Source organism: Cyphomyrmex costatus, unplaced genomic scaffold, assembly GCF_001594065.2.
Source record: "Cyphomyrmex costatus isolate MS0001 unplaced genomic scaffold, Ccosl1.0 scaffold337, whole genome shotgun sequence".
NCBI lineage: Eukaryota > Metazoa > Arthropoda > Insecta > Hymenoptera > Formicidae > Cyphomyrmex > Cyphomyrmex costatus.
The window spans coordinates 273,421-300,979 of record NW_017277525.1 but is presented as its reverse complement, the minus strand read 5'-3'; the positions used below and the strand labels follow the sequence as shown (position 1 = coordinate 300,979).

General features: G+C 37.5%; 2 protein-coding genes across 2 annotated transcripts; one reads left to right on the top strand and one right to left on the bottom strand.

The window, feature by feature from the left end:
* Positions 1 to 264: 264 nt before the first annotated feature.
* dy (transmembrane protein dusky) lies at positions 265 to 4,218 on the top strand. The gene is made up of 2 exons (XM_018542603.1): positions 265 to 309; positions 2,518 to 4,218. Exons 1-2 carry the CDS (start codon positions 265 to 267, stop codon positions 4,216 to 4,218), a joined length of 1,746 nt encoding a protein of 581 aa, XP_018398105.1.
* Positions 4,219 to 8,062: 3,844 nt separating this feature from the next.
* Positions 8,063 to 16,467, bottom strand: m (zona pellucida domain-containing protein miniature). Its single transcript, XM_018542605.1, has 7 exons — positions 16,423 to 16,467; positions 11,442 to 11,686; positions 10,986 to 11,179; positions 9,591 to 9,713; positions 9,287 to 9,501; positions 8,740 to 9,129; positions 8,063 to 8,650 (listed from the first exon to the last, which is right to left on the bottom strand). The coding sequence occupies exons 1-7, from the start codon at positions 16,462 to 16,464 to the stop codon at positions 8,063 to 8,065; spliced, it is 1,797 nt and encodes a 598-aa protein (XP_018398107.1). The 5' UTR covers positions 16,465 to 16,467.
* Positions 16,468 to 27,559: the final 11,092 nt, after the last annotated feature.

The window sequence follows — 27,559 nt, the reverse complement described above, 5'->3', positions numbered from 1 at the left end:
TAATTAAAAAAAATCACGTACTGATTTGGAACAATTCGTTACGTAATTTACTTGTCTTAATTACGTGATTTCGTTATATGTAACTGTCTGACGTAATTTTCTTCAGTAGGGCTTACTTTTAGTTTTGTTAAAAAATTGGCATAATATACCGAATTATGCCACAGTGTATATTTAATATAATATACATATGTTTGAATATTTAATGTGAACGATGTATCTTTTCCAGTGATACCAGTAGTGTTCCATCGTGGACACCAACACGGTATGCAGTTACGCATTTATATCCTAGCCTGTCTCCTATTAAAGGGGGTAAGTAAACCGATACATTATATATGTATATATTTGTTACATTTAAGTTATACTTTGCATGAATGATCGTTGCGAGATACAATAAAAATCATGCGTGAAACATTAACGCAGAATTATCGATACACACGCATTGTGCATCGATTGTTGTAACGGTGTTCGAAGCGAAACGTCAATGAACATTCTCGGAGGCGAAAAAAGAAAATACGATAAATGAGGTTTACGGGTATTAGTTCTCGTCTGGTGCGAGACCACCGAGAAACGTGGTGGAGACACACACGACGCGCTTTGAGGGGATCACTCTTACGCGGGGGCTAGGATAGGTCGGTACGTATAAGTAATTACTACATTATAACCCAGATATCGTGATGAGTACGCACGTGGCCGGGCAATGCCGTTACCCAGTCAGTGCTCTGACCCAGAGCTAAGGGCGACTCGCCCGGTCCGATGTCTCAAAATGGTGCGCGAAGCGGCGCTCCAATCCGGCTCGTCTACTGTCTACCGAGGACCCGAGTAACGTTTCATCGTGCGTCGTCGGGCCGCTCTCTTACAAGGTGGTGCGCAAAAATCCCGCGCGCGGAACGACCGGTTTCTTCGTGTGAGCGCGCGCCTCGCGGTTTCTTTCGTGTACCCTTTTCATCCTACATTCCTGTGGCCCAACACGATTTTTGACGCGTATGCATCCTCTTTATTTTCCGCTCAACTTCTCAATCGGCGAATTATCGTCGAGTTCATAAAAGAGCGTGGGGCCGGATAGACCGGGTAGATGAATGAATCGTCGCGTCGTTACGGTATCAATGTATCGATATCATCCCGTTCGTTCCCCCGTCACGATGTTTCTATGAATTATGCGGTACCATTTCAACCCGCATTTCACATACCGAGGTCTAATTTCTGTATGTTTAAAAAATATTAGAGTAGAAGCCACAATTACATATGAGAAATTGACCTGTTTCGTGTGCTTTTTTTTTTACTTTTCTTACTTCTCGTATGTATATCATATCTCTGCATGCGATAATAAACATGATACATTTTCGAGCGCCTAATGTGTAACGTTTATACACGTTTACACATTTACCAGTTTTATTCTTTTCGACAGAAAGCGACCAGACTGTCATGATCAAAGACGAAGCATCGAGTCGGAGCATGTCGACACTTGAACGCAACGTCTCTGATATAAATGGCACGATGCACGTCGTTCATGATAAATTGCCAGTTGTCGCGCGTCTTCTTTGAGAATCCTACGTCGTCGAGAGCCGTCACGATGGTGCGAAACTACCGCGCGAGTGACTTGGTAGGCCTTTGGTCGAATTATGGGACGCGCACATTGAAAATCCATGACAGAACGAGTAAACAGACGGGTGGTAGGGGCGAGAAGGAGAGCCGCCGAACATGTGCGCGGAACTGGCCGATTGACCCGTGGCTAAAGACACGGGTAGTCCGTTATGCCCTAAGGTCACGCGTGACGCAATCGACCACTATAACGTACAGTTCTATACACACGACTCACATGCTCCTATTCCGCGGGCTCCCTACCTCGCAACCCCCTTTTCGTCCCCACCGTCTGTCAATCGAATCGTCGAACTCCACATTCGTTGAATACTCCGAACAGGTTTGTCGCCGCCGGCGACTCGCCATCCTCCGTGCCGTGTTGCCCTCGGCTGCCGTGCCACCGGAAATAACTCTTTCGACGATCGCTCCATTTGTCCGATCGGATAATCGAACGATCGAGCTCATACCGCATTTCTCGACGCAGTGTGCGATTCTGTCGAGCTTGACACACTTAGGTTTCCCATTGAGCGCGTGAGAAACGAATACCGTTGTGTGGCCGTTTTTTTTCTTTCTTTTTTTTCCGATAAATGTATAAAATTATTATTTGAAACGAGAGTGATCAATGCTAGAAATAAAATTTGCAAATGAGCTGTCGATATGATAATGTAGCCTCGTTAGATAGCCTCGTTGAGTCGAGGGTGACATAAAAGTAATTAATGATTTAAAGAAGCGAACATTTTCTATCATAGTATCATACATGTGTGATTAATTTCGTAAGAATTTAACAAATTTCTATATGTCGCCATTTATTATATTACAAATTTGAAACTTTCATCACTTTATATGCTCTTATAAACTCAAAACTATTTTTTATAATACATTTTTTTTAAGTCTAAAGGCTCGCATCTATTTTGTTAACATTTATTGCTGTTTTTATAGCTGGCTCGAGCCGAAGAAGTCGAGATTGTGGAAGCGATTCCGGGAGAAGATAATCGAAACGAAAATTCAGCACTGAATCATCAAGATAACGAGTTAATTAATTCCGATCAATTAGCATTGGATTCCATAGCGGATAAGGATGCGGGGGGGAACCATTACAAATCGGGTGGCCTTCGAGGTCATCCTCTATTACCGCCGGGTCGAGGTGCATTAAGTTTACCGCGTCCGCATCATAATGTCGCTTATCACGGTCCACCGCCGCCATTACCGCCTACTAAAGCGCAATCGGAAGCTATGGACAAAATCTATACCACTGGCGGCGGAGTCAGTACCGCGGTTGGCGTCGAACCTTGGCCAGCGCCAACGCCTGATATGCCGAAGATCGTCTCGCTGGACGTGAAATGCGAAAAGAGTCTGATGAAGGTTTATCTGGGTTTCGATAAGCCATTCTACGGCATAGTCTTTAGTAAAGGCCACTACAGCAACATTAATTGTGTACACCTGCCCGCGGGACTTGGTCGCACGTCCGTCAACTTCGAAATCAGTATACACGCGTGCGGCACGGCCGGCAATACGGAGAATGGACTGTACGGCTACGGCGCCGAGTCCGGATCCGGGACGTTCTTCGAAAACATCATAGTGGTGCAATACGATCCTCAAGTGCAGGAGGTCTGGGATCAGGCGCGCAAACTGCGTTGCACTTGGCACGATCTGTACGAGAAGTCCGTCACTTTCCGTCCGTTTCCTGTGGACATGCTGGACGTGGTTCGCGCGGATTTCGCTGGCGACAATGTCGGATGCTGGATGCAGATACAAGTTGGCAAGGGACCGTGGGCTTCCGAGGTTTCGGGACTCGTCAAGATCGGCCAGACCATGACGATGGTACTCGCGATCAAGGATGACGATTCCAAGTTCGATATGCTCGTGAGAAATTGCATGGCTCACGATGGCAAACGCGCGCCGATACAACTGGTGGATCAGCGGGGCTGTATCACGCGACCTAAATTGATGTCCAGATTCACGAAAATCAAGAATTTCGGCGCCTCGGCGTCAGTGCTGTCGTATGCCCATTTCCAGGCGTTCAAGTTCCCGGACTCTATGGAGGTTCACTTCCAGTGCACCATACAGATATGCCGGTACCAGTGTCCGGAACAGTGTTCGGAATCGTTACCGCTTTTGGAGAGTCAGGGTCTTCTAGAGAACCACCATCATCATTCCCCGACGAATGAACATCCTGACGTCGGATACGGTCTTCCACCTCCGATCCCGCTGCCGTTAGAGGCCTATTTACAGGCAGCGGCTGGACGACCCAGAGACGAAAGGAGAAGGAAATCCCGAGAGATAGTGCACAATCCCCAAAAAGCCGTTGGTGTGAATCGAATTATTCGAGTTGTCTCGACCGGTGACCTGACCTTCTCCATCGACGAGAACAATAACAGCGAACTGAATGGACCAACGATGGTATTCCCTCAACGTCACGAAAACACTGCCAGCTCGACCATGATCTGCATGACTACTCCTGGATTCGCGATTACTCTCATCGTACTACTCGCCATTCTACTTTCCTCGTGTGTGTTGTCCGCTTACCTCTTTATGCGTCTCAGGCCCTTCTCGACGAGGACCAGGAAATCCACGGCGTTTTCCAACGTTGAACAGAACGGCGCGACGAAGAAATCTTCGAGAATATGCTTCTACTCATAGAAATATTCAGTCCACGAGTTATCTCGAATTTCGGTGATCTTGATATCTTGATACTGGAAGAGAGCCGAATTTCATGGTTCTCTTCTTCGAAACCGGTTTACATGGTTTTCTGCGATATCGTTGAAACGCGCGTCGTTGGAAGTCAATACTTCCATAAGACGAATGCGATCGTGCAGAGAAAAATTAATTAGTTTTGGCGAAATGCGACAACTTTGCCAAGACGAAAAATTAGCGGTAAACGGGTGGAAATTGTTTGTACTATTTTAAATATTTTTGGCCATTAACTGACAGTATTGTTTTGTATATTCTTATGCGTATTCAGAATTTTGAGCGAGTCGTGCACATACAGCGGAACATTTTTTTACGAGGAGGCCAGGAAGGGAATTTTATGTAGATTACGGTCTTCGAAATTGCGAATCTTCAGGTTTCATAGAGGCTATCGAGTGTCGCAAGCATGACTCTATTACATATAAAACTACGTTTTCCTAACGTGGTAATATCAGCGGCATTATTTTGCAATAAATTGTAGTACTCGTGTCGTTTTCGTTTATTGCGTATTATGTTCTCTATAGAGTTGCGCTTCGTCATAATGAAACTTAAGCTCAGGCCTTTATAGGTAAAAACATAGGCGATATACGCCGCAAATTTAGTCAAAGATAATCAAACCTGTTTCTGCGTTTATTATTTATCAATCGATGTATTTATATTTTGTAATTTCTTTCTCTGTTTTTATCTTCTTTTTTGGTATTTGGGATTCTCTTAATTTAACAATATAGTTGCTCAACATGCGACTAGGTAATAATAAAGTTGAAATTTCGCAAAAATAGTCTACAATATAGTGTTTAAGCAATGTTAACATGTTATTATTAATAATATTATTTATATTTATTAATCTACTTACCTAAATTTTCTAAAGATAAGTAGAATCCTATATAAAATTCTATATGAGGTAAACAAATAAAATAAAATTACAAAATGTGAAAGTATATGATCCTTCTATTACAATCGATATATTAAAATAACAAACAAATAAAGATATTGACAAACAAATGCATTATACCAAAATGAAAAATTTTCAATTATACAGAAGTAAAGTTAATTGTTTAAAGTTTACTTTAATATAGCTTTTTTTAAGTTGCGAAAATCTAAAGTGCCAAAATATTGTATTACGATATTATATAAATCAGCAAATAATAAATTTACGCAGTCTGGTTATGAGATGAGATTTGCTTTGTTTTACGTGTGCTGTATGAATGTTAAGCAACTTTCAAGAACGTATGAATGAGAATGTTATCATGATGCTAAGGTTTTATCATTTGTCGCACAATTGTTACTATGATCAATGTAGTATTGCTAAGAAAATTTGTCAAAAATTGAAAAGCTAAGTAAAATAAAATGAGGCAATTCGATAAGTTATATGTAAAATCGTATGTGCAGTCATTAGTTTATATTTACAGCGTGATCTATTTAGTGTACAATATAAGGTATAGTAATATCAATACAAGGTATGCTGTGTGTATGTGTGTCCTAAAGTTGTAGACCATTTAATTACTCTCACATATATAAATCTCTATTTAGGTACTTTATTAATCAATAAAGGCAGTCGATGTATTTTTGTATACTGAATAAATTATGTAATTGGGAATTAAAAAATTCTTTATTCACAAGGTGCTGTAAATATATTTATTTATTGCCATAATTATTAATTTATATTTATATATATTACATATATATATATAAACGTAATATTTTAACTAAATAGTCGTAATATATCGCCTTAATTTTGCTCGAATGTTTTTCATTCGTTGTCAGGCGATGCCACGTTTTATCTAGTTCTCAGTGCTGATCGTACACATGTTACGCTTGTAAATTAAAGTTACTCAATCTAAGCGTATTATAAATTTTTACACGTGTATACATGTAAGAATAACTTAAGATCTAGATTTAATATTAATTACTTGGCAACTCGCAAATCCTTTGGACGAGTAAAGAAATGTAACTTTATCGCTCATCCATTATTAAAATTTATTTTAATAGTCTCGTTTCTTAGATGAAAGAAAAGAAGCGAGATTTATATGAATATAATTTAAAATACGTCCATATCGTAAATATCTTTGGAAAAGGTCTTTGCGAGACATTTCGGTATGGACGTTTCTAATGTGTTTACTTACGTATATCAGGTATAAAAAAATTAAATATTTTATAACAAAAGTCATTTGTGGCAGTAACTTAATGTACTATGATTTGCAGCAGTCTATCTCTATACATGGAATATAAAAGAAAAAATTGTAAACCCAAAGTCTTGCACACGAATTCACAGGTTGTGGAAATTTTAGAAAATCAAGAAATGGACATATATAACGGGATTTGAATATTTATTTTCATTATGTCAGCTTCCCCAAAAAATTGTTAACATATTTCATACACATCCGTGATAAATATTATTTTTAGCCTCCTTAGAGCAAATCATTAATAATCTCTACATGACGAGAATGTCGTGGAACCGAACACGATTCACAATCAGTATCCTAAGACTCATAAACAGTATAACGATACCTGATAATAATCTAAATAGAATTTATTTAGATTATAGACAACGCTTTGTAACCCTTGGTGTATTTGTTGATAGAATTCTGAATGCATCGAAATCTTGAGAAGATAATTCGATGCGTCAGAGTAATCATAGCTGTGTATCATTTTTACTATTCGTATAACAAAATATTTTAATCTAATAAATATACTACTAATACAATAATTATGAACATTTCCGATATTATAATTTCTTAAGTTACTTTTTTCACGATATACCCAGTTTTATTGTTATAATCATTATTGTTAAAATTTTCACAAAAATGCGATCTGTTTACTATAACGATAAATTATTCTAATAATTTTTCATTATTACTGTGATTTTATTTTAAATTTTAGACGTTTTCAATAAATGCACTTTTATAGCATATCCGTTTGCAATTTCTTAATGTATATATGTATTATAATCTGTATTGTATCTTCCATAGAGCAAAATATTTTCAAATATTTATTCTTTAACGGTAATTATTTAAAATAATACTCTTGAGGCTTCCATGAGCATTTTCTATACAAAAATTATGCGTTTTGCGGATTATCTCCGTGTCAAAATTCACTCTTAGAATGCCAACTTATTGTGTTACGTATCAAGAATTGTATCTGAAGGACTTAGACATTCCTCGCCCTGATGAAGTGATGTGGAGATAATCCCCGAAATGCATAATTTCTGTATATATATATATACATTTAAAATTATTTTAAAAGGTTTTTTTAAAAATTATAACAATTCATTTATTTATTATAAAAATTATTATATAAATTTATTTATAAAGAAAATTATAAAAAGGGGTATAATATCGCCATTGCATAATATTCATGAGAAATATTCATAACAATGCGGTATTTATTAGTGTTTAATTGATTACTGAAAACTACGACACGCGACATAACGACTGAAAAAAACATCGCGTTACGAGATTGAGATGATATTCACGTTACGCAAGTTACAAAATAACTTGGATAAAATTAGAGTAACGCAAATACCTACCAGAGATAGAGTCCTCGTGCGACTGCGATTCGCGCGAGAATTTGGTGTCGTCGCGCGATTCGCAGGAGGATACTCGAACAATAGTACCAAAATATAATGGTGTTCTGTTTCCTCCAGCTCATCTCTGCGTATTTCTCTCAATAAATGCCTGTTTATAATCGCACGCAGCTCAGCGATGTACTTACGATACTTTGTACAGCGTATTATTGCACATTGTCTCTCCTTAGACGCACCTGGCCTATGCGTCTTAAGGCCGAGATTAAGGTGTCGTCAGCCTCGCTCGACCGATGAATCTGCAGCAACCTGCGAAGCTATGTTTGACTGTTTTTGTTGCAGCTCGTTGGGATGGTGAGTGGGTCGCGTCGTGCAGCGCACGCGGAGCAAGCCGTAAGGCAACCAGCCGTTGTTGTTGGCGTGTACTCCAGTTTGGTCGTTCTCTCTGCTGCCGGTGGTGACGTCCCGCTGCGCCTGCAGCCGATGCAGCATCGCGCCTGCAACGAGGGCGGAAACGACCGCCGAGAGCGCGACGACGATGAAAAGCGCGCTAAAACCCGGCATTGGCAGACAGATCCCGTAAACGACCTCTTCGCGTATTCTGCCCTGAAAAACTGTCACCGCCTCGGCGTGCGTATCCGGACTGAAGGCCAGATCCGCTTCGGAGATGACCTCGTAAATACCGCTGACACCGACGTCAGCGCTACGTGCTTTCCTATCCGTCACCGTCACCGAGCGTTTTCGACGGGTGACGCTGGCGGAGAGCGGCGTCACCGGCACCGCGCCGCTGTCCTCCTCCAGATTTCGCGGTCCATGCGGGAACTGATCCTGTTCGTTCTCGTATCTATTCACTCGCGACGGTTCCTAAAAAGAAGCAGGCGGTGTAGTTTTATGACGTGTGTCGATCGATTAAGAGAGATACATATATTGTTTTTGCGTTAAATGGTTTTTACCATAAATGGTTTCGATAAATCGACATCATCCGGCTCGCTATCGTGCTGCGTTTCAGTCACAGCCGATGGTAACCGGTTACTCGTCTGTGCCTGAGCTTTTGGAATCGACTTTTCAACATCTAGGAAATGTCCGCCGATCGACGTCATATCGTCGCCATTCTGAATGACATCATCGTACGAAGAACCATCTCCCTGCTCCACATTGCCATTACCATCCGAGTCTTCGTTGTCTTTGTCCGAGCTACTGTTATCATTGTCATTGGACGGGATGGAAGTTGTCATACTCTCTATATACTGCGGTCGTATATGATCCTTTCTTTCTTGAATATAATGAGCTATAGAGCCGCTCAATTGACAATGATCCAGACAACCGTGCCGACATATTTCCACCTTTTTACACAAATGTTTTTAAACTTGTTAATGAAAATTCGAAAGATAAATGACAGACAATGATCTTAATTGAGAGATCTCAATTAAGATAATCTCTCGATTAAGAGAGATTGACCAACAATCAGATTTAATCTATATAAAAATCATGCATTATTACCTTGCATTTGATATGAACGCTTAACGCGTCTGGGAATTTAAACGCGTGGAAGAAGGCGTACGTGATCACGGTCGCACGGTCGTCTGAGCCGCGTGCCTTCAAGAACCGGCTGATCATCTTCGGTCTTAGCACGCAGCCGAACTCGTCGCTGAGCTGTATCGTGTGACCGCCGCCGTCTGAAGCCACGCACGACTTGACCCGCATGTCAAACTCACCTGTGCTCGGTTAAATAACAGAAAATTACGTTAGTGCGCTCGTCCAATCGCCCGGAAAGTTTCGTGTTCTTTTCTGAAGAACTCGTTACCTCGATAATCGTTTATGGCGACGACCAGAGTAAGAGTAGAACCGAGTGGCACGATACCGGATACGGGTGGCGCCCATGGACCCTTGCCGTGTTGAATTTCCATCCAGCAGTCCACGTTATCGCCTGTAAACTAGGGTTTCTAAGTATTCGGATATCTAGATATTCAGATATCCGAAATCGGTTCTAATCCGTATAAACCGTATATATTATCCGGATATCTGCGTTATTCGGATCCGCGAATCTGAATTCGAATCCGGATCTAAATTCAGATTTGGATCCGAATTTAGATTCACGTCCAAAATGGAAAAAAAAACGTCAATGACTTTTAACATAAGTTACTTTTTAAATAGTAAAAATTAATTTACGTTATATAAATTATTAATTTGTATTATTAAATTAATTTACAAAAGGGAAAATTGTAACCATAAAATGAGATTATTTTAAAGGTTTTTTAAAACACAAAAAATCAGAAAATGAAACATTTAAAATTGTATAAAGAATCGTAGTAATATTATTCAATATTATAATGTGATATCAATAAAACAGAAGTAAGGTAAGTAAAACCGGCCAATCGAATTCGCTATAAGTTTGCTACGAATCCGCAATTCGGATCTGAATTCGACTTTTACTATTCGGATTGAGATTCGAATATCTTAGAAAATTCGTATTTCCGGATAACCCGAATTTGAAGCATTACATTTGTTTGTAATCCGGATAGCGTTAAATTCGAATCAATCTTGAAGCTTTACTGTGAACAGTGATGGATCGTTATTCGTGACGAAAAAACAAAATCTAAAACATAGCCACATATCATCAAGTAGAATTATGGAAATTGTGTAATTTGTATTCCGGAAGGAAAGGAGTGCATATTAGTTAATTTAGTGATATAATTATTCTTCTCTCTTTGTGTAGCACCCTATATAATATTTCCGCGCGTGTCACGCTTTATACATGTTACATAAACAAATTAACCGATGTGACTGTGGCTTCACCTGTGGCCAACCGCAAACGGGTGCACGAGTTGCAGCGTGTATATCTCGTGATATGTTTGCGCGCATTAAATGTACCGCTATCTATCCCTCGTAATGCACGTTCAAAAGCGAAGTATTCATATGTGCTGCTTTAATGGAAAATGATCATAGAGGAACATTGCACGTTCACTTGGATATTTAACTGCAATATTTCAAATAAACTCGAAACTCTTAGAGAGCACATAATTCTGTCTAAAGATTGTTTACAGCAACAGATGGCAATCGAAGGAGAATTTCTCGTGCACGCGGATGTCATGCGGTCGTTTCAATAGTATCGTCATGAGAGCTCGGAGAATGTGTGTCGATGATTTATCTCCATTAAGAAATAGCATTTGATGGGAGCGTAATCGTAAGATGCTCGCACCTCTAAAATCCAGCTGTATCACATCGAGGTCTGCGATCACCATCGGTGGTTTTGACGCGGTCTTTTCGTAATCGTTGAACCATTCACATCGCAGACGTTTAGCCTCGTCCCAAACCTCAAGTAAGTCTTTGTCGTATTGGACCACCACGGTATTTTCATAAAACTGTCCGTGCATGTCCGGTTTCGTACCGCATCTGAAGCGAAAAAAATGTCAGTAATGTAATAATGTTTTCTACAGTCTCTTTAAAATATACAGGTATTACAATTTTATCAAAGTTGAGAAAGGTAAATAACTTTACTTAAAAACTGTGCCATAATATAATATTGTCGTATCTCTCGTAAATTATATAGATACAATGCAAGAGTAGATGAGAGTTCCTAACAATAAAATTTTTAATATCTATCCATGCTAGTACTTAGTACAGATACATTTTCGTTTCAATTTCATGCACTCACCTCGCGTACGCTATCCGGAAGGAAAAGAACGTTTGCCCGGTGGACGGTGGAACATAGATGCAACGCGGATCCGCGTGTTGACCTTTAGACGAAACGATACCTTCGAAGGGTTGCGAGAACGAGAGATGGACGTCCATATGATCTTTTCCGCACATCACCTCCAAAGATTGGATGGCCGCCATGCCCTCTGGCCTCTCCAACGGCCAAATGTCGCTGTTGCTACTAACGTTCTTCAAGCCAACCATCTGCGTATTTAAAGAATATTGTACGTTGAATATTCTTCTTTGAACTTATATGACCTTTCTTCTCTCCGCCTCTTTCTCTTTCATTCCCTTCGTTTCCTGCTCATTGTCCGACACGTACTTATATACGATGTATATGTACGTAGCTCGCGGCTTCAAAGTTACGTACGTAAAACGGCAGGAATCGGTTGCCGATCCTATTTTCCTCCCGGTACAAGAAAATTACTCTGCGGTAGAGTTCACATCAGGAAGGTCATGAATCGGAAAGTATACTCCAAGATTGTTTGATATCTGACAAAAACATAGCCGAGACGTTACGATCGTTATAGATGGATAAGCTAAAACGTTTTTACGTAAATTGATGTAAATGTATTTTTAGTATTTATAGCTTAATAAACATTCGATTTCTTCTAATCCATCTGCGGTATCCGTAATTAAAAGGAATATTTTATAAATTGTTAATAATAAACAAATTGATTATCTTAACACAATATTGGGGAAAAAGTCCCTTTACGTAAAAAAAAAACCTTCCTCAATCTATTTATTGCGAAATTTTCGTTGCAATTGTATAGATAGAGAAAAATTTCAGCTTTAAGAATCTGTTTTTTTAATTGCAATAATTGGAATTATAAGCAATCAAAAAATCAGAATGCTCCTTCACTTTATTCGCGAATAACTCCAGGAACAAAAAACGTAGGAACATTTGTAAAAAATGATTTTGCAGGAAAAGAGCTACAAGCTTTCACGATAGGTAGTCGAAAATTTTTGCAAATTTTTTTTGGGCTCCTGAAAGACCCACAAAGTGAGAAAAAGTTTCACTATTTTTCAGCTTATAGTTTTTCATATGTAAAAATTATCAATAGATACTAAAATAATATAGTATCCTTTCGAAAGTAGAGATTTCGAGCTTTAAAATCCTTTTTTAAATTTAAATTTCGTTCATTTTTAATGAAGATATTGTAAAATAAATGTCGTTTTACATATATGTAAAGAAATGTTTCCCCCAACCCAATATTACTATATAAAATTATTCCTAGAGATGAGAGAGAAGGTCAGTTTAATTGAAACATTCGTCCTCAAACGTTCACGTTGAAAATTGTTGGCTATAAATCAAGTTCATTACCGTAATAGCAAGAAGTTCTTTTTTTGTACTCGCAGTGCATTTAGAGAAGTTTCCGAGGATGGGATTGTAATGAAAACTTAAGTACCCGTATATTTTCGCTCCGCCCGTCCATTAGACCCAAGATAATCCATACGATTTAGTCATAAATACCTCTCCACGCTCAATCGAAACTGACAATCTCGCGTATACCTCTTGCTTCGCCGTTAATGCCGGTATACGAGGTAATCACGAGACACGAGCCGTGCGACAAGAGTCTATCTTAAATTAAGCACGACATATATACTACTTTTATCTTAAAATTTTGCTTATTTTCTGCATTAAACGCAAACATTAAACTGCAAGCATTATTTATTTTCGTATAAATATTTAGCAAAATTACAATATTATTAGCAACTGTTTTTTGATCACGGCGATACCGAATGAATAGGATGGCTTGAAAAAATTGAATCGTGATAATTGAATTTGTCATTTATTATTTTAATATTACACTGTTATTGAATCTTTTAATTCAATTAGGCTCGATTGTTTCATCTTTTGGTAAACTTCAGCTCGCTGTCTTACTTTCTTACTCGTTTATTTTTTGTTTATCCAGTAAGTAAATTACCGTATAGTTTACCTGAAGATGGAGAAACCGGTCTTAAATGACATATCTTTCGTGACATAGCTATGTGTATTTTCAGAGATGCATTTGTAGTATTACCATTATAATGTAATTTTACAAGTAGAACAATATGCTTGGTCTATTAAACCTGATTTAGATTCTACTTCTTAATATGCGCCTATACGTGTGTGTTACATTGATACATTATACTTGTTATTTTTATATTCACAAATAAGCAGCTGATCGCGTAATATTAATTATTTATTATACAATTAGGATTTATTGTCTATTCTTAAACGATGAATCTATTGTATACTATAATAGCACATCATATCACGGATACTCGTGAGATAATCGTGAAACCGTCGATAGTCCAATGGAACATTAAACCTATCTTTGCTCTAAACGTTTCTCGAAATTAAGGGATACTACACACATGCGCTTTTAGCTTGAGGTCTTAGAAAATCCTAGACACTACGTGAACGAGCGAGCACGGTCTCGCCGTAACGGGAGAAGCGTCTTTACCGCTGCATTAACGGTCGCCGTTTTTCGCGCAAGTGAAAACACGTTTCTACGCTCTTACAATCGCACTGTTAAATGACAACGTTTCATTAGAAATGATTACGCACCTGGCGGACGCGGGTATACGCACGGCGCGTACCCTTTTTGTCGAGTGCGTTGTGCTGCGGCACCGCGCTGCGTTGCGATGTACGCGATCATTGACTCATGTCAGAACTACCCCTACAAGTTACATATACCAGCATCTTTATCTGCCGCTCCAATAATTTCCTACGGTATGGAGATATTGGCATCTTTATCGTTAATAATTTAATGTTGTTAGAAAAAAGGGAACAAGAACTTCGTTAGTACACACATTGCTGTGTGAGGGTATATTCTCGCTCTTTAAAACGCGTAAAAGTTGACAAATAATATTTGTATTGCACCACATGGACACCGCCGTGGGCAGAAGTAAAAGATGCGGTTTACGACTTCTCGGCACTCGGTTACGACCTCGTGTGCATTGGTATTCCGAGTTATTCTAACGTGAGGCACATTGGTAGGTGAGTTTCCCATCGCGGCACCGGTGGCGTTCGAATGCTAATGCCCGTCTGCGGATAGTCAATTGTACTCGTGACAGCGGAAATAGCTGCCTCGATGGCCGCATGCTCGCGTGTGCCGATCGTAAGAAGGAGGATCGGGGTCGTTGCGAATGGTGAGTCTTATGGCCGATTTTACTGACCTTCCTCAATCCTTTGGAGATTCGTATTACGGTAATGTAATCAGTGGTGGAATCTCCGCTCTAAGCTACTGGCTTATCTTGGATAAACTCGGCGATAAAGATCGTGGACCACGAAGTACAGTTCTATACAATGGCTCGGTCGCTATTGGCTACAACGATTTCTACTTTGCAAGCTTACGTATGGATTAGCATTCGATTTTACCGGTCTTTATTAAATTATAGACCGCCATCCTCAATCCTTTGGAGATTCGTATTACGGTAATGTAATCAGTGGTGGAATCTCCGCTCTAAGCTACTGGCTTATCTTGGATAAACTCGGCGATAAAGATCGTGGACCACGAAGTACAGTTCTATACAATGGCTCGGTCGCTATTGGCTACAACGATTTCTACTTTGCAAGCTTACGTATGGATTAGCATTCGATTTTACCGGTCTTTATTAAATTACAGACCGCCACGGTATTCTTGATTCTAATCTCGTCTCTGCCCCGATTTACGTCATAAGAAATTCTAATATATATAATTATTTTGTCGACAGAGTTTACGGACGAGACGCGCACCTATATTGCAAGGTCACGGAGATGGATGCGTTGAAACGCATGGTACCGTCTACACGATAGGTTTCACGTGGAGTTCTGAATAACGTAAGAAGGAATGAGGGGAATGGGACTGGGTGGAGAGGGAGCCGAAGACGACGGTAACGGTACCTAGAGTAGGCATGAATATCCGCTTGCAAGCTGTCGCGACGACTCCTGCCGCGTCATCGCATTGTCATTTAAATGGAAACGCGAATTCCCGACGGTAATAAGACGGCCGCCACTGTGGAAAGGATACGGGCCTCTTTATCTCCTGCTCGATATTCCACGATCTTTGGTTTCTGGCTAAATCCATAATATCCCGGTTATTAGGCGATCGAATGACCATTACGATACTCCGGGCTTGGCCCGCAAGTGTGAGTCATGTGAGACCGTTACTCATTAATTATAAGATCTACGGCGCGGCGCGGCGGCGCGGCGTCGCATCATTGGCCAAACACACTTGAAATTATAGCCCATTATCGGAATCGGCGCGGCTCACGGTGGTCGGTCGATTGACAGTGTGTACGGCTCTAGGGCTTAATTGACCGACAAAAGAAAACCGCTAGAAGACGCGCGGGACAAAACGCAAGTCACGAGTCTCGTGCGAGTCTCGTATCTCGTGCCTATGTAACGCCATGCCGACCCCGCTAGACGATACACCGCTGTTTGTGCTCCTGTCCCTCTTAGCGCTGCTTGTTGCGCGTTTATTAAGACAGCGAATCTGATATTTCATCTATCGACATCAATGTAACACCGCGCTAATGAACCTTTCCAATTAAGGACGGATAAATCGATACTTCGGATGCATCGTTATTTATTGTATATCTTTCCAGACAACGCAAATTATTCAAAATCGAGACATAAGACGTCTTATGTCTCAATTTTATAGATTATCTGCATTCTATCTAATCAATGGAAATTGTATATATAACCGAATTAATATTACAGATAAATATTTTTAATCTAAGCGTATTAAACGTCACATTAATCTTTGATGTGTCGCTTAAAAATCGGAACAACGTAAAGTGACAGAGTACCTACTTGATCCGGTAAATACGAATATATATATATATATATATAGGACGTTAGTTTGGAACTAACCCAAAATTAAAAAGTCGGAAGCTATATTGTATCAATCGGAAACCGATCATTAACCCGTTGGCGTTTGTCCAATTGTAAATCAGCCGTGTGCACTTACTATGTAGATCAGCGTACGCAGCAACTTCCACACCCCTGGCATCCTGGAGGTCCCAGCCTCTCACGACGAAACACCGTCCTGCCCTGCAAAAACAAACGCACGGTCTCGCATTAGTCTCCGCATTAACTTCGTTGTGCGCGAGTTGTTACACTTGTGGTGAAACCGGATCCATTTTAATTTATCCGACTACCATGGTCTGGCGAGCAAATTAACCGGGCACCGCGTCTGCCAGGTTGCGCTTCGAATCCTAAGGAGGTCTCGAGCGCAAAATTGATTTGCTAGGAGAAATCATGATTATGAAGTTTCAAACGTGAGCGTTCGTGAAAATTAGAATTACGCGGCATGCGGCGCGAAATTGCAAGGAAATAGCAATAATCTCGTGTAAAAATTAGAGCAAACAATAAAATAGTGATATTGCCTGCCTGTAGTACCAGTATGAAAATGTAGAGCACTCACAGACTGTATAGGAAACGAAGATGTGTTTGTGCGCCGAACAGATATTAATTGAAATAGTAGGTAGTAAACCTCTTCAGATCGGTATTGGCATCTTTTATGTGTTTTGTCGTTTGCTTTAAATCTCTTAATTCAAAGACTATTGCGAGACAGTAAATAATAGTGTAACGTGAAAACCGATATTAATAGTTACGAATATGTATAACTGATAGTTATACCGGTACATTCGCAAAGATAGCTTTTAATCCTAACATACGGCACGTATAATCAATCTAAAGATGATAAATACAATGAATGTCTAGCATTGTGTCGCGCAATGCGATTTATGTGCATCCATTTGCGTGATATACGGATTATATAGAGTTATGCTGAACGGTAATAATTAACGACACGAATAAGGTATCGCGTAAAAGTAAAAAGCCGAACTATTATATCCACTTTTGTCTATTAACGTTTATAACTGTAATCTTGAACACGATAGTAAAAACTGTATGGCTATTATGCTAACAAGAGTTAACATCCACGTGATTTATGCCGTTTCTCACAAGTGTACGTTTGTCGTTTGAAAGTGTATATACAAGTCTTTTCGAGCTTTATTTCTAAACGTTTTGTGAAGAATCCTAATAGTGTTCTTAGTAAATATTGATTTCTTCTGAAAAATACGTTTTAAAAAGAAAAGAATGTTTACGAAACAATCTAATATAATAGATTGTGAATATCTAGAGTCTTGAGAAGATTTTGAGAAGAGAAATTTAATTTTCAATTAAGACGTGTATATATATCGGCTTCTTTTTGCAAAGCAAAATTTGAAAAAAAAAGTAGTCAGAAAGGAGCCATACATATAATGTAAAAAATTTTTTTATTAATTAATTTACTCTTTCCGACAAAAAGAATAATATTTTTTATTTTTACTTGATTTTTATCAGTTTTTATATATCTAATAATATGAAGCTTTTTACTCAAAATCAATTCTATATGACGAATAAGAGATAACCATAAAACTAATAATTGTAATAAGAGATCATGTCAAATATTAACAATTTAAAGTATATATAAATAAGTGAAAATTGCACACAATATACGTCGATTATTAAAATAAAGATAACAAATTCATCAGTTAGATATAAGAATCGTATTTGAAATCGATATTGAAAATTTTATATTGCCAAAATTTGTTATTTTAGTATAGACATAACACAGAAAGAGGGGTAAAAACTCGTTTATGAAATCTTTTAATGCTTTTTTGATAAAATAGATGGTCTATTTGAGTAATTTCTTTTTATAGCGATTTTTTCCGGTTATTTAAATAATGCTGTCATCGAGGGACGCTAGTTATTATAACGGTATAGCATTAAGTCATGTCGCAGTTTATGTAATTGAGCCACGGAAAATAGATGCGGTATGCGACGTGAAATCATGAATGCGTTTCGCTATCGGGAATATTGCTGCGTATAGCTGTGTAATCGTAGTTGCAATGGACACAGAGATAACCGTAGTTATGAATGGGAAATATTAACGTCACGCACAGATTGACAGAAGCGTATCAATTCCTTGCTTTACATTCTACATGATATTTACGTATTTACACAGTTATTATAATCCTTGTAATCAGGATCAAATTATCAGGATCCAAATTCCAGTTTTTAAAAATTAGTTTTCAACAATAATAAAAATATTGTTCTAAAAATCTATTATAAAAAAATGTTAACCCCTTCAGAGCCGGCGCATATTATAATGTACATCAAATTTGAAAGCATTTTCCATTGAAATTATTTAATTCTATAAAAAATAATTCAAATTTCGAAAAAATCAATTGTTTAGTATGAATTGCTTATTAAAGTGCTTTTATATGTGCACATATTAAATTTTGAAAAATTAAAGTGTTTTTATTCTAATTGTTTTAATAAATGTTTTTAGACTAAATTTTTTTTATTTTAATGATTCAATTTAATTCAGATCTATAGGGGTTAAGCCTACCGTTTTTCGTAGCTGATTTGCTATATTTTAAATGATATTCTGTTGAGTACGATAATTTTTTTTGTTTTAGAAAACGAAGAACATAAAAAATCATGCCTCGTTTTTTGTCCTACTTGTTAATAACCGTGACTTTCACGATTCATTTCCGTGAGTAACCAAAAAATCGCTAATGGATCTACAAAAGAAATAACTCGTTTCGTAACTCTAACCGGTATAGCTGTGATCAATTAGTATTATCATTCGTAATAATATGATGGTAATCGATTTATGTATCTTTCTATCAAAACAGAATAAAGAAAAGGATTATTTATCAGTTAATTAGTATAATATGTAACGTTTATTTATATATATTCTTTTAATAAAAAGAAGAAGAAAAAGTAATTTAAATTATTGCAAAAAAGTCACTCGCAAAAATTCGTTAGGAATTTTATGACATAATTGTGGATTTTTTATTATTTTACATCTTTCCGTAGTTATAACTGTATTCGCAATTATTATTCGTTAAGCATTTTTTTACAAACTTTGTACGACTTTATATTAATAATAAAAAATGTTTTAATCGCGTTTTGAAAAGATTTATCTCAGCATTTTATATTAAATTTCAAGGTTGCAGCAAAAGCGTGAGCGATATATGATCATCATCGCGACAAGACATGAATAGCATGAGCAAACCCAATACCGATTTCAAGGCTGTTCGCGGCTCGTTAACTCCGCCGATCGTTTTTGCCGGATTAAACGCATCGCTGCACCAAGCTTCCAGTTCCAATGTTGACAGCAATCGTTTCAGACTGCCTGATTATTAGATGAACGGCGTGCCGATCAATATGAAGATGCTATCGAATCCTTTGCTCTTGCAGGTAACGTTTCGCACCTGTGCGTGACCACCTAAGTAACAAATTATACAATTTTTTGACAAGTGTGAGACGTTCCGGTTGAATGAATTATTAGCGGATCGTCAGTGAATCTTATAAGTCTTTGTTTTTTTTTTAGTCGTGTTCTACTTGGTAGAGATAAACGTTTCATCAATGAATATATTGATATGATCATCATTTTGTCGTGTTGAGACCGAAGAGATGATTTTATGCAGATGAAGTGATGGTGACAAATCTACTTGTTTTTCCCGCAGTAGATATGAAATTCAGTATACATCTACACACTTCTAGAAATTTTAATAAAATTAAAGAGAAAATAAAGTTAAATTACTGAAATTAAAATTTAATAGTTTCTAAAGTGAATAATGATATTACGTGTATATGTGACAAAGAGAAAGATTAACATTTTTAGGAAAAGTTCTTTCTGAACCTATCCCAAGAGAAATCCCGTTGGAGCTGTAGCTTGAAAGAGGACGTTCGTGCCGAGTCTCATAATTCAAAACGGGTGTGCAGTGTCACGGTGTCAATTGTAATCCTACTGGCTGTGGGAGATGAGTTAAAAGAAGGAAGCGCGCAAAGACAGCCCCGGTCGTTAAATCCGCGATAAAGGCATATATTATGACTTCAATTAAAATCGAGTTAACTATATAGTGCGTTGCTCGTTTAAGTGGAACAACTTGGATTATGGACAATGTTTAAGCGTCGATAATATTTGCAAACATCCGTTTGTGATACTTGGGTTGCTGCGATTGTTGCGAATATGTAATTGCTGCGGTTGACCAACGTCCATATAGATTAACGCCTACACATTTCAATCTTAATTTATGTTCTAGCAAATATCAAACAATTAGCGCCAAACTGTTTAATGACTCGTAACTCCCGGTAAAGAATTATAGTTTCGCGATTGTTGTACCGGAACGATTCTCCACAGGGTCGTTTGATGCCACGCGTCATAAAACCAAATGGATAGAATACACGAGAAATATTCTTTTACACATTAATATTAAAAGAAAGAAACATGTTTATTGAATTATTTATCGGTAAAAACTGTACAAATAATAAACCAATAAATTGAGAACGTTGTGAAATTATGCTTCAAAAAATAGAAATAAAATATAACATTCAAGAAATTTAATATTAAAAATATACAAAGATTGAACTTCTAATGTTTAATTTTAAATTTGATTTATAGAAGAAATAGAAGACTGTGTATTTGAGACACATGAGAATTGTTCGTAGTTATGCATGCACACGATACGTACGATGCCGATTGAAACCTATATGAATATAGATGATCACGCGTACCACGTTTTGGAAACTCTTCTTTTGTTTTGTGATTAATAGCTTTACGTGTATAATTACTTATATCTACATACCATAATTTATGCATATGAAAGCCAAACACTTCAACAGTATCAGATTTTATTATTTGTATTTTGTACTGAAAAAAAAGATTGACTGCTGCAGCAAATTAGATGGTAAAATATAGCATAGCATTTTTAATTGGCTGCAGTTAATTTTTGGTTGCGTTAGCTTATCCGCAATGTCAGTATATTATAGGATGGATAGCCGATTAAAAATGCTAGGTCATATTTTACCATCTAATTTGCTGCAGCAGCCAATCTTTTTTTTTCACAGTGTAATGCTTCAAATTTTACTATTATACTTCACATTTCGAATAATTTATTAGTGATGAGCAATTCTAATTTCTCGAACGATACTTTGATATTATAGCCACTAAAGTATCGAATGAAAGTTTTTGTGACATTGCGTGAGCTAAAATTATAATTATAATTTTAGAAGAGCTTTCAAGACTTGTGTGATTTTATTAATAACAGCACTTACCCGTCCGTTATTATATTCCTGGCGGTAATGATTTCCAATTGGGTTGTCATATATGCCGATTTGAGTAACCATTTTTACTTATAATAATATTTTTAATTTTACAGTTACATTGGACATGCCCTCTTTACCATTAACGAGTATAAAAAGAATAAGCGCTCGCGATGTTCCACGAAAAGTTACGCGGCCGACACGTTAATAGGAAGAGCAGGCCAAAACGGGTGGTCCCGATGATGGAAGGGTTAATCGGAGCAAGGAGTTGTTTCGTGATACACGAGTACCATGAATACTTGTTTTTGATTTACCCGCCTCGAGCATGTCGGTGGAAAGCATTAATTAGCTGTGCATAACCGACTCGTACAAGCGCGCATGACGCACAAGTACACGGATTTCATCGCCTCGGCATCGTTTTCTCGCATTTAATCCCGATGCTTACGTATGCGCTCGTTTAATTAGCAAAAAGTAGTAAGCATGTAGTAGATAGAGTAATTGTGTAATTACATTGAAATTTCAACAAGTCTGTCAAATACTTTTGCAAAAGGGAAAGTTGTACGTAGACGAAAGGAATAACATGAATATTGCAGGAACATTGAGAATTTACCAGCTTTTCGAAAATTTCCGAAATGTCCCGTGTTAAGATAAAGCGTTATGTTATACGATAGCACCTGTCGATTTGTCTGTAACAGAAATGGATGGCTGGAGGTAGCTTCATACAATACATTCTTGGAACGTTTCGACCGGGCCGGCTGGATTACACGCGTCTTCGTAACGGTGTTTCCCGCTCGGTCCGGTGTGCGATAGATCCCACGCTAATAATTCCCCCTCGGCACCGTTTCAAGACGCTTTAATGTGACAACGTTGTCTCGCCGTCTTTCTTTCAACGTCGACCTCAACGTCAACTACTGTCGGTTAAACACGCGCAAGAATGTGCATCAATACGGTAAATTACATTTACGATTGCGCTCTGCTATCCTCTGTCAATGTCAACTGCATGCCTTATTAATTTTCCAAGCTAGGAGCCAATGAGTGTTTTCGCATGTATCTATTATGAGCTCTGGTATAAGAAAAGAAATTTTTTGCCAGCAATATCTACATTAAGTGGGTATATGTATATATTATCCATTTATTAAGTTGCACATATAAAATTTCTCTTTGAGAAACGCATTGTTATTATTTCTGCTGCACCAATTTCTCACGGTATCGTTCTCAGGTGTATTAACCAGGCCACTCTTTCTCCTTTCAGCATCATCAACAGAATCTTCTTCTTTCTTGGCGCGAACGCGCATACGACGATTTGTCTTTGTACGTACGTGCATCGCAATATCAAATCGACTGTCGCGTCGTTTATGGTATTCGAGCGACGACAGGACTCTGTCTCCACGTCGACCGTTTTAGAATTCCAGTCGATCCCTTTAGAGTGTGACGGTTGTGATTCCTGCTGTGGACGTACGACATCTGCAATTTATCTAGAATTATAGTCAATCCGCGTGAACGCAAAGGCATCGCTGTGGTAAAATTGCGTCATTGCGTGAGCAATGCGTATCATCCTTGGAAATGTAATGTCATTTAACTCGACAATAAAACTTTGACATTGCATATATATAATTATAAAACGACATTTTACTGTTATTCTTATTGTAAACGAAAAAGATCACCATTACGAGCATTTCGCACGAAACTCTTTAATACGCGATATTAAAAACTCTTAATGCGATAAATCGAGTACTCTTATAAGACTATAATTTTGGATCGATTGCGATCTTCGTATTTGTTAAACGTGATATAGAATGATGATCGAAGCGAAATGTGTGAGAGTGTGCGTTAATTGCAGATTCATGTTCGAAAAGAACTTGGCGAAACATTCATCGCTGCGAACCGGGTCAAGATAGCGTTACCAGGTTCGGCTCCTCTTCTTCTGGCCGTTTAATACTCGACAGCCGTATAGCGATAAGCTTTATAAATTCTCCGGAACACGATCGTGCATTGCGTACCGACAAACGTACCGCTTAGTGCCGGAGGTAATGGCCAGTATTAATATACGGTAAATGTGACTGCCAAATTTTCGACCTAATATACCACTTATATAATACTTCTGCAGGGTATTATCGCGAAAGTAATTATAAAAAGATCAGTATTTTAGACAAAAATTTTTCTATACGCGTATAGATATTCTCTACTCTGTACTCATCACTCGATCACTCATTTATTTCTAGAAAAAGAAAAACAGTTATGTATTAGTTTTAATCGAACATATTGAATATACATATAATATTCTGCACACCCCAATTCCGATTATTCATATGACAAATACATATGGTTAGAAACTTTTTAGAAACTTGTAGAATGTTTCCAGAATCTCTCTTCAGAAGCGTCAGATTTGACATTTATACAGTGCAACAATTTATAATATATACTGCGCTTTTAAGAAGTGTGCAATTAACTATTTCAATTCATCTCTTTGTTTACAGCACTTTGTATCTTCTAACTAAAGTATTAATTCTCATGTATAAAATCATCACTTTCCTTTTTCATATCTGATTGTATTGTAGAACACAATGGAGAATAGAGGTACAATTCATCTAGTAAACTACATTATAAGAATAGTAATAAGCACATGTCATTACGCTGATGTTGCAACAATCTTATACAAGTTCGTTAATCTCGTAGATAGTGCATCCTATATATACATATATTAATACATCGCATCTCGTTAAAACACAATAGAAAGGAAAGTATCACGGTATCGATTTGATGAAAGAGTAGATTGCATCATTAATTCATTTCTTATATGATTCGATTGTGATACCGTACCGTTATACCCCATCCACAGTTCATTCCACATAAAATTACACACGATACAATATAGAAATCTCGTATCGATCGCGCTGCGCCCGCGTGCACGGCACAATTATGGTTATTATGAAATATAAATGCAATAATTAACCGCGCATTGTGTGTGTGTGCGATCGGCCAATGACACTAGACACGTTGAAATTTACCGTTTCGCTCAGGCACGGGGTAACCTTTGGATTATTCCATTTAATCGCAGCCCTTTCTTCCTCGCTGCTGCGTGCGTTGTGCATTGCGTGTGCTCGGGAATTTATTACTCGGCAAATCGAAAAGGATGCGGGAGCGAAACGAGCTTGCCGATACGGTGGTGGTGGCGGCGGCGGCGCGGATCTGGGATTCGGTCGTAACCGCGCGCGTAATTGACTTTACGATCCATTCACCGCGATCGAGATCGGTTATGTTAACATTAACGGTTAAATGCGACCCAATGATCGTCGTTGCGACGGAAACGGCCGGGGACAATTATCGCGTGCGGAATGTCTGTTCGATGAGAAATAGCGCGTGTAGAGAACGTGTACACGCGCGCACGGCACGTCACGCGTGTGCACACGCGATGCGATTATGGATAAATACAGGGTAAGAACTGTGGTTGCTGGCGGCCGTATATAGTTATCGACACCTCGGCGATAAACGCACTTCCACGAGCATCCCACTGCAAATACGAAGGAAAGCAATTTAATTCACGAGATTTATTTCTTTCAATGACGTTGTTAAGCACTCTTTTATTTGCTGCAAATGGAAATCAGGCAAAATAGCGGAACCAGTACTTTTCTAGTGCACTTCTCTAGTGCTTTCACGTTTATAAAATAACGCGCGCGTGCGAATAATCGGATGTTGAGCCGGGAACTCATGTGAGAAAACGTTCGGTTAAAATGTTAAAGTATTATTCTAACTATGTGTAACTGAAATTTTTTATATGTACTGTAACGTCTATATGAGCATCGCAGATGTTTCTTAACGAGTCACGTTTCGCAGAACAGTCAACGTAATTTAGATATAAACCCGTTACAAAGTTCCCAATATTCAACGTCATTATTATTGTTTCATCGATAATCACTTTTAGATATATCCCTTTTTTTTTCTTTCCCTCTGGCATATTGCTGATAAATGACTTTTATCGATTACATTTGTCTAACGGTATATCACGGTTGCGAGGACTAAATAATTAGTTATGTCTTTACATAAAAAATTAAGGAATAAATTAAAGTTATAATTGCACGAGGTTAGGATTTTATAATTATTTGCGTCGCGTGTGCATTCGATATGGCTGATATATTTATATTGCTCAAATATCATGCTGAGTGTTTGGAACTTGTTGTTTCGATCTCATGAACATTTATATAAAATTATAAGTTATTACATGTGTTCATCGCAGTCTTTTCGATATTTACAATTATTTATCACTGATACAAGAAGAGATATATATAGATGATTAAATGAAGGTAATTAATAAATATAAAGATAATATTTAGTATATGAACAAAACGATTCATTCCTGATTAAACTTTATTGTTATTTTACGTGGATATAGTGTTGTAATTCAATATATAAAGTATCAAAAAACGCTGTACACATATGATATATTGTATCTCGAAATGCGATAACGCTATATAGACATATGTTTCAGGAACCATAATATGAAGCAGGAATTGATGATCGATAGAAAGTGGTAGTCGTCTTTATCGGTGTGAACATTCGAATGCAAAATAATCGTAGAATATACGCTGTAAATAGATGGCTACGATATTTTACTTTACAGCCATCCGGACGTGGATATGCTAGTTTGTGTAATCATGTATAATATTGTACGTGAATATTGACAAGAGGCCGATAAAGAATAATTAAATTTTATTTTTATATTTATATTGCTTTTTAACGGTTTTATTTAGAATGTTATTATTGTAACATTATATTATTATAACATAATGTTACAATGTTAGTATATGTTTATGTATACATATATGTATGCGTACAATATGCCTATATACTATATATCAGGAATACGCAACTGGCGGTTCGCGTTGTCCAAGCTTGAACCCGCAAAAAAAAAACGAAAAATAAACTGAATTAGCGCATAATTAGCGCATAATGCTAAATTAATTTTTGATATATCAGTGGTATTGCAATCGATATTGGGATCAAAGCCCAGAAATTTACGCATCATATTAGAATCGAAATAACCACCACCAGTGGCGAGTAACGTAAAAATAAAATTGATAGCAATAATAAGCTAGCGAAATGATCGCACAGCCGAAGTCGGTAACACTTTTCAAAAATATAGTATATAGGTGAGATGATGCAACATCCAAACCAGGACGAAACACGCTCGCCCCGTTCGAGTGATCTCAATGGACTTTACGCATCATATGTATGCAATTCCCATTGGACGGATCAACGAATCGACTTTGTCTCACCTCCACGTGGTGATTCCTGGATAATTCAGAGAAAAAAAATATGAATTCTAAATTTGACTGATGTGGTCTGCAGTATAACTTCAAATTTTGATCCGCGAAAAAATTTATTGGTTTTCCTGCTGTATATAGTATATAAGTGAGCAAAAAATATTCGTACAAAGATTTTTTTTATAAAGAAACCCTTATTTGCAGAAAATAAACATTAATTAGCAATTTTATACTATAAACTACATTCAGTTCTAACAGAAAACAAGCTTCGTGTATTCTTGATTTTAGGATCTAAATTTTTCGGCTATACGAATATTTTTTGAACATTCAAGTACAAACAATACAATTTTTAATTTTCTTATTTTTAAAACAATATATTTTCTGTAATTAATGTACATCTTTTTGATATATAGTATAATTTTCGAAAATATATAGTTTATTTTATTTTTTTATGAATGAATTGTTAATTACCTAGCAAGAAATGACCGCCAATTAGACATTGAAACGATGTCAAATTGATATGGAAATCATTATATCGTTTCGATGAATCTAATTCGATGAATCATTTCTAGCTGGATGATCTTTACCTTTTAAAATAAAATTTTTTACGAAAATAAATATTTTCCCCGTACGAATATATTTTTTGTTCTCACTCTATATATAATATTAATAAAACTAAATTAAATGATAATAATGTTTTAATATGGATATAATAACAAGAGTTTATGGAAGAAACTTTTA

Coding starts and splice junctions, on each gene's coding strand:
- dy (XM_018542603.1), top strand. CDS start 265: ATGCAGTTACGCATTTATATCCTAGCCTGTCTCCTATTAAAGGGG. Junction 310..2,517: donor CCTGTCTCCTATTAAAGGGG/GTAAGTAAACCG, acceptor CTGTTTTTATAG/CTGGCTCGAGCCGAAGAAGT.
- m (XM_018542605.1), bottom strand. CDS start 16,464: ATGCCAGGGGTGTGGAAGTTGCTGCGTACGCTGATCTACATA. Junction 11,687..16,422: donor TGCGTACGCTGATCTACATA/GTAAGTGCACAC, acceptor TTAAATACGCAG/ATGGTTGGCTTGAAGAACGT. Junction 8,651..8,739: donor ATTTATCGAAACCATTTATG/GTAAAAACCATT, acceptor GCTTCTTTTTAG/GAACCGTCGCGAGTGAATAG.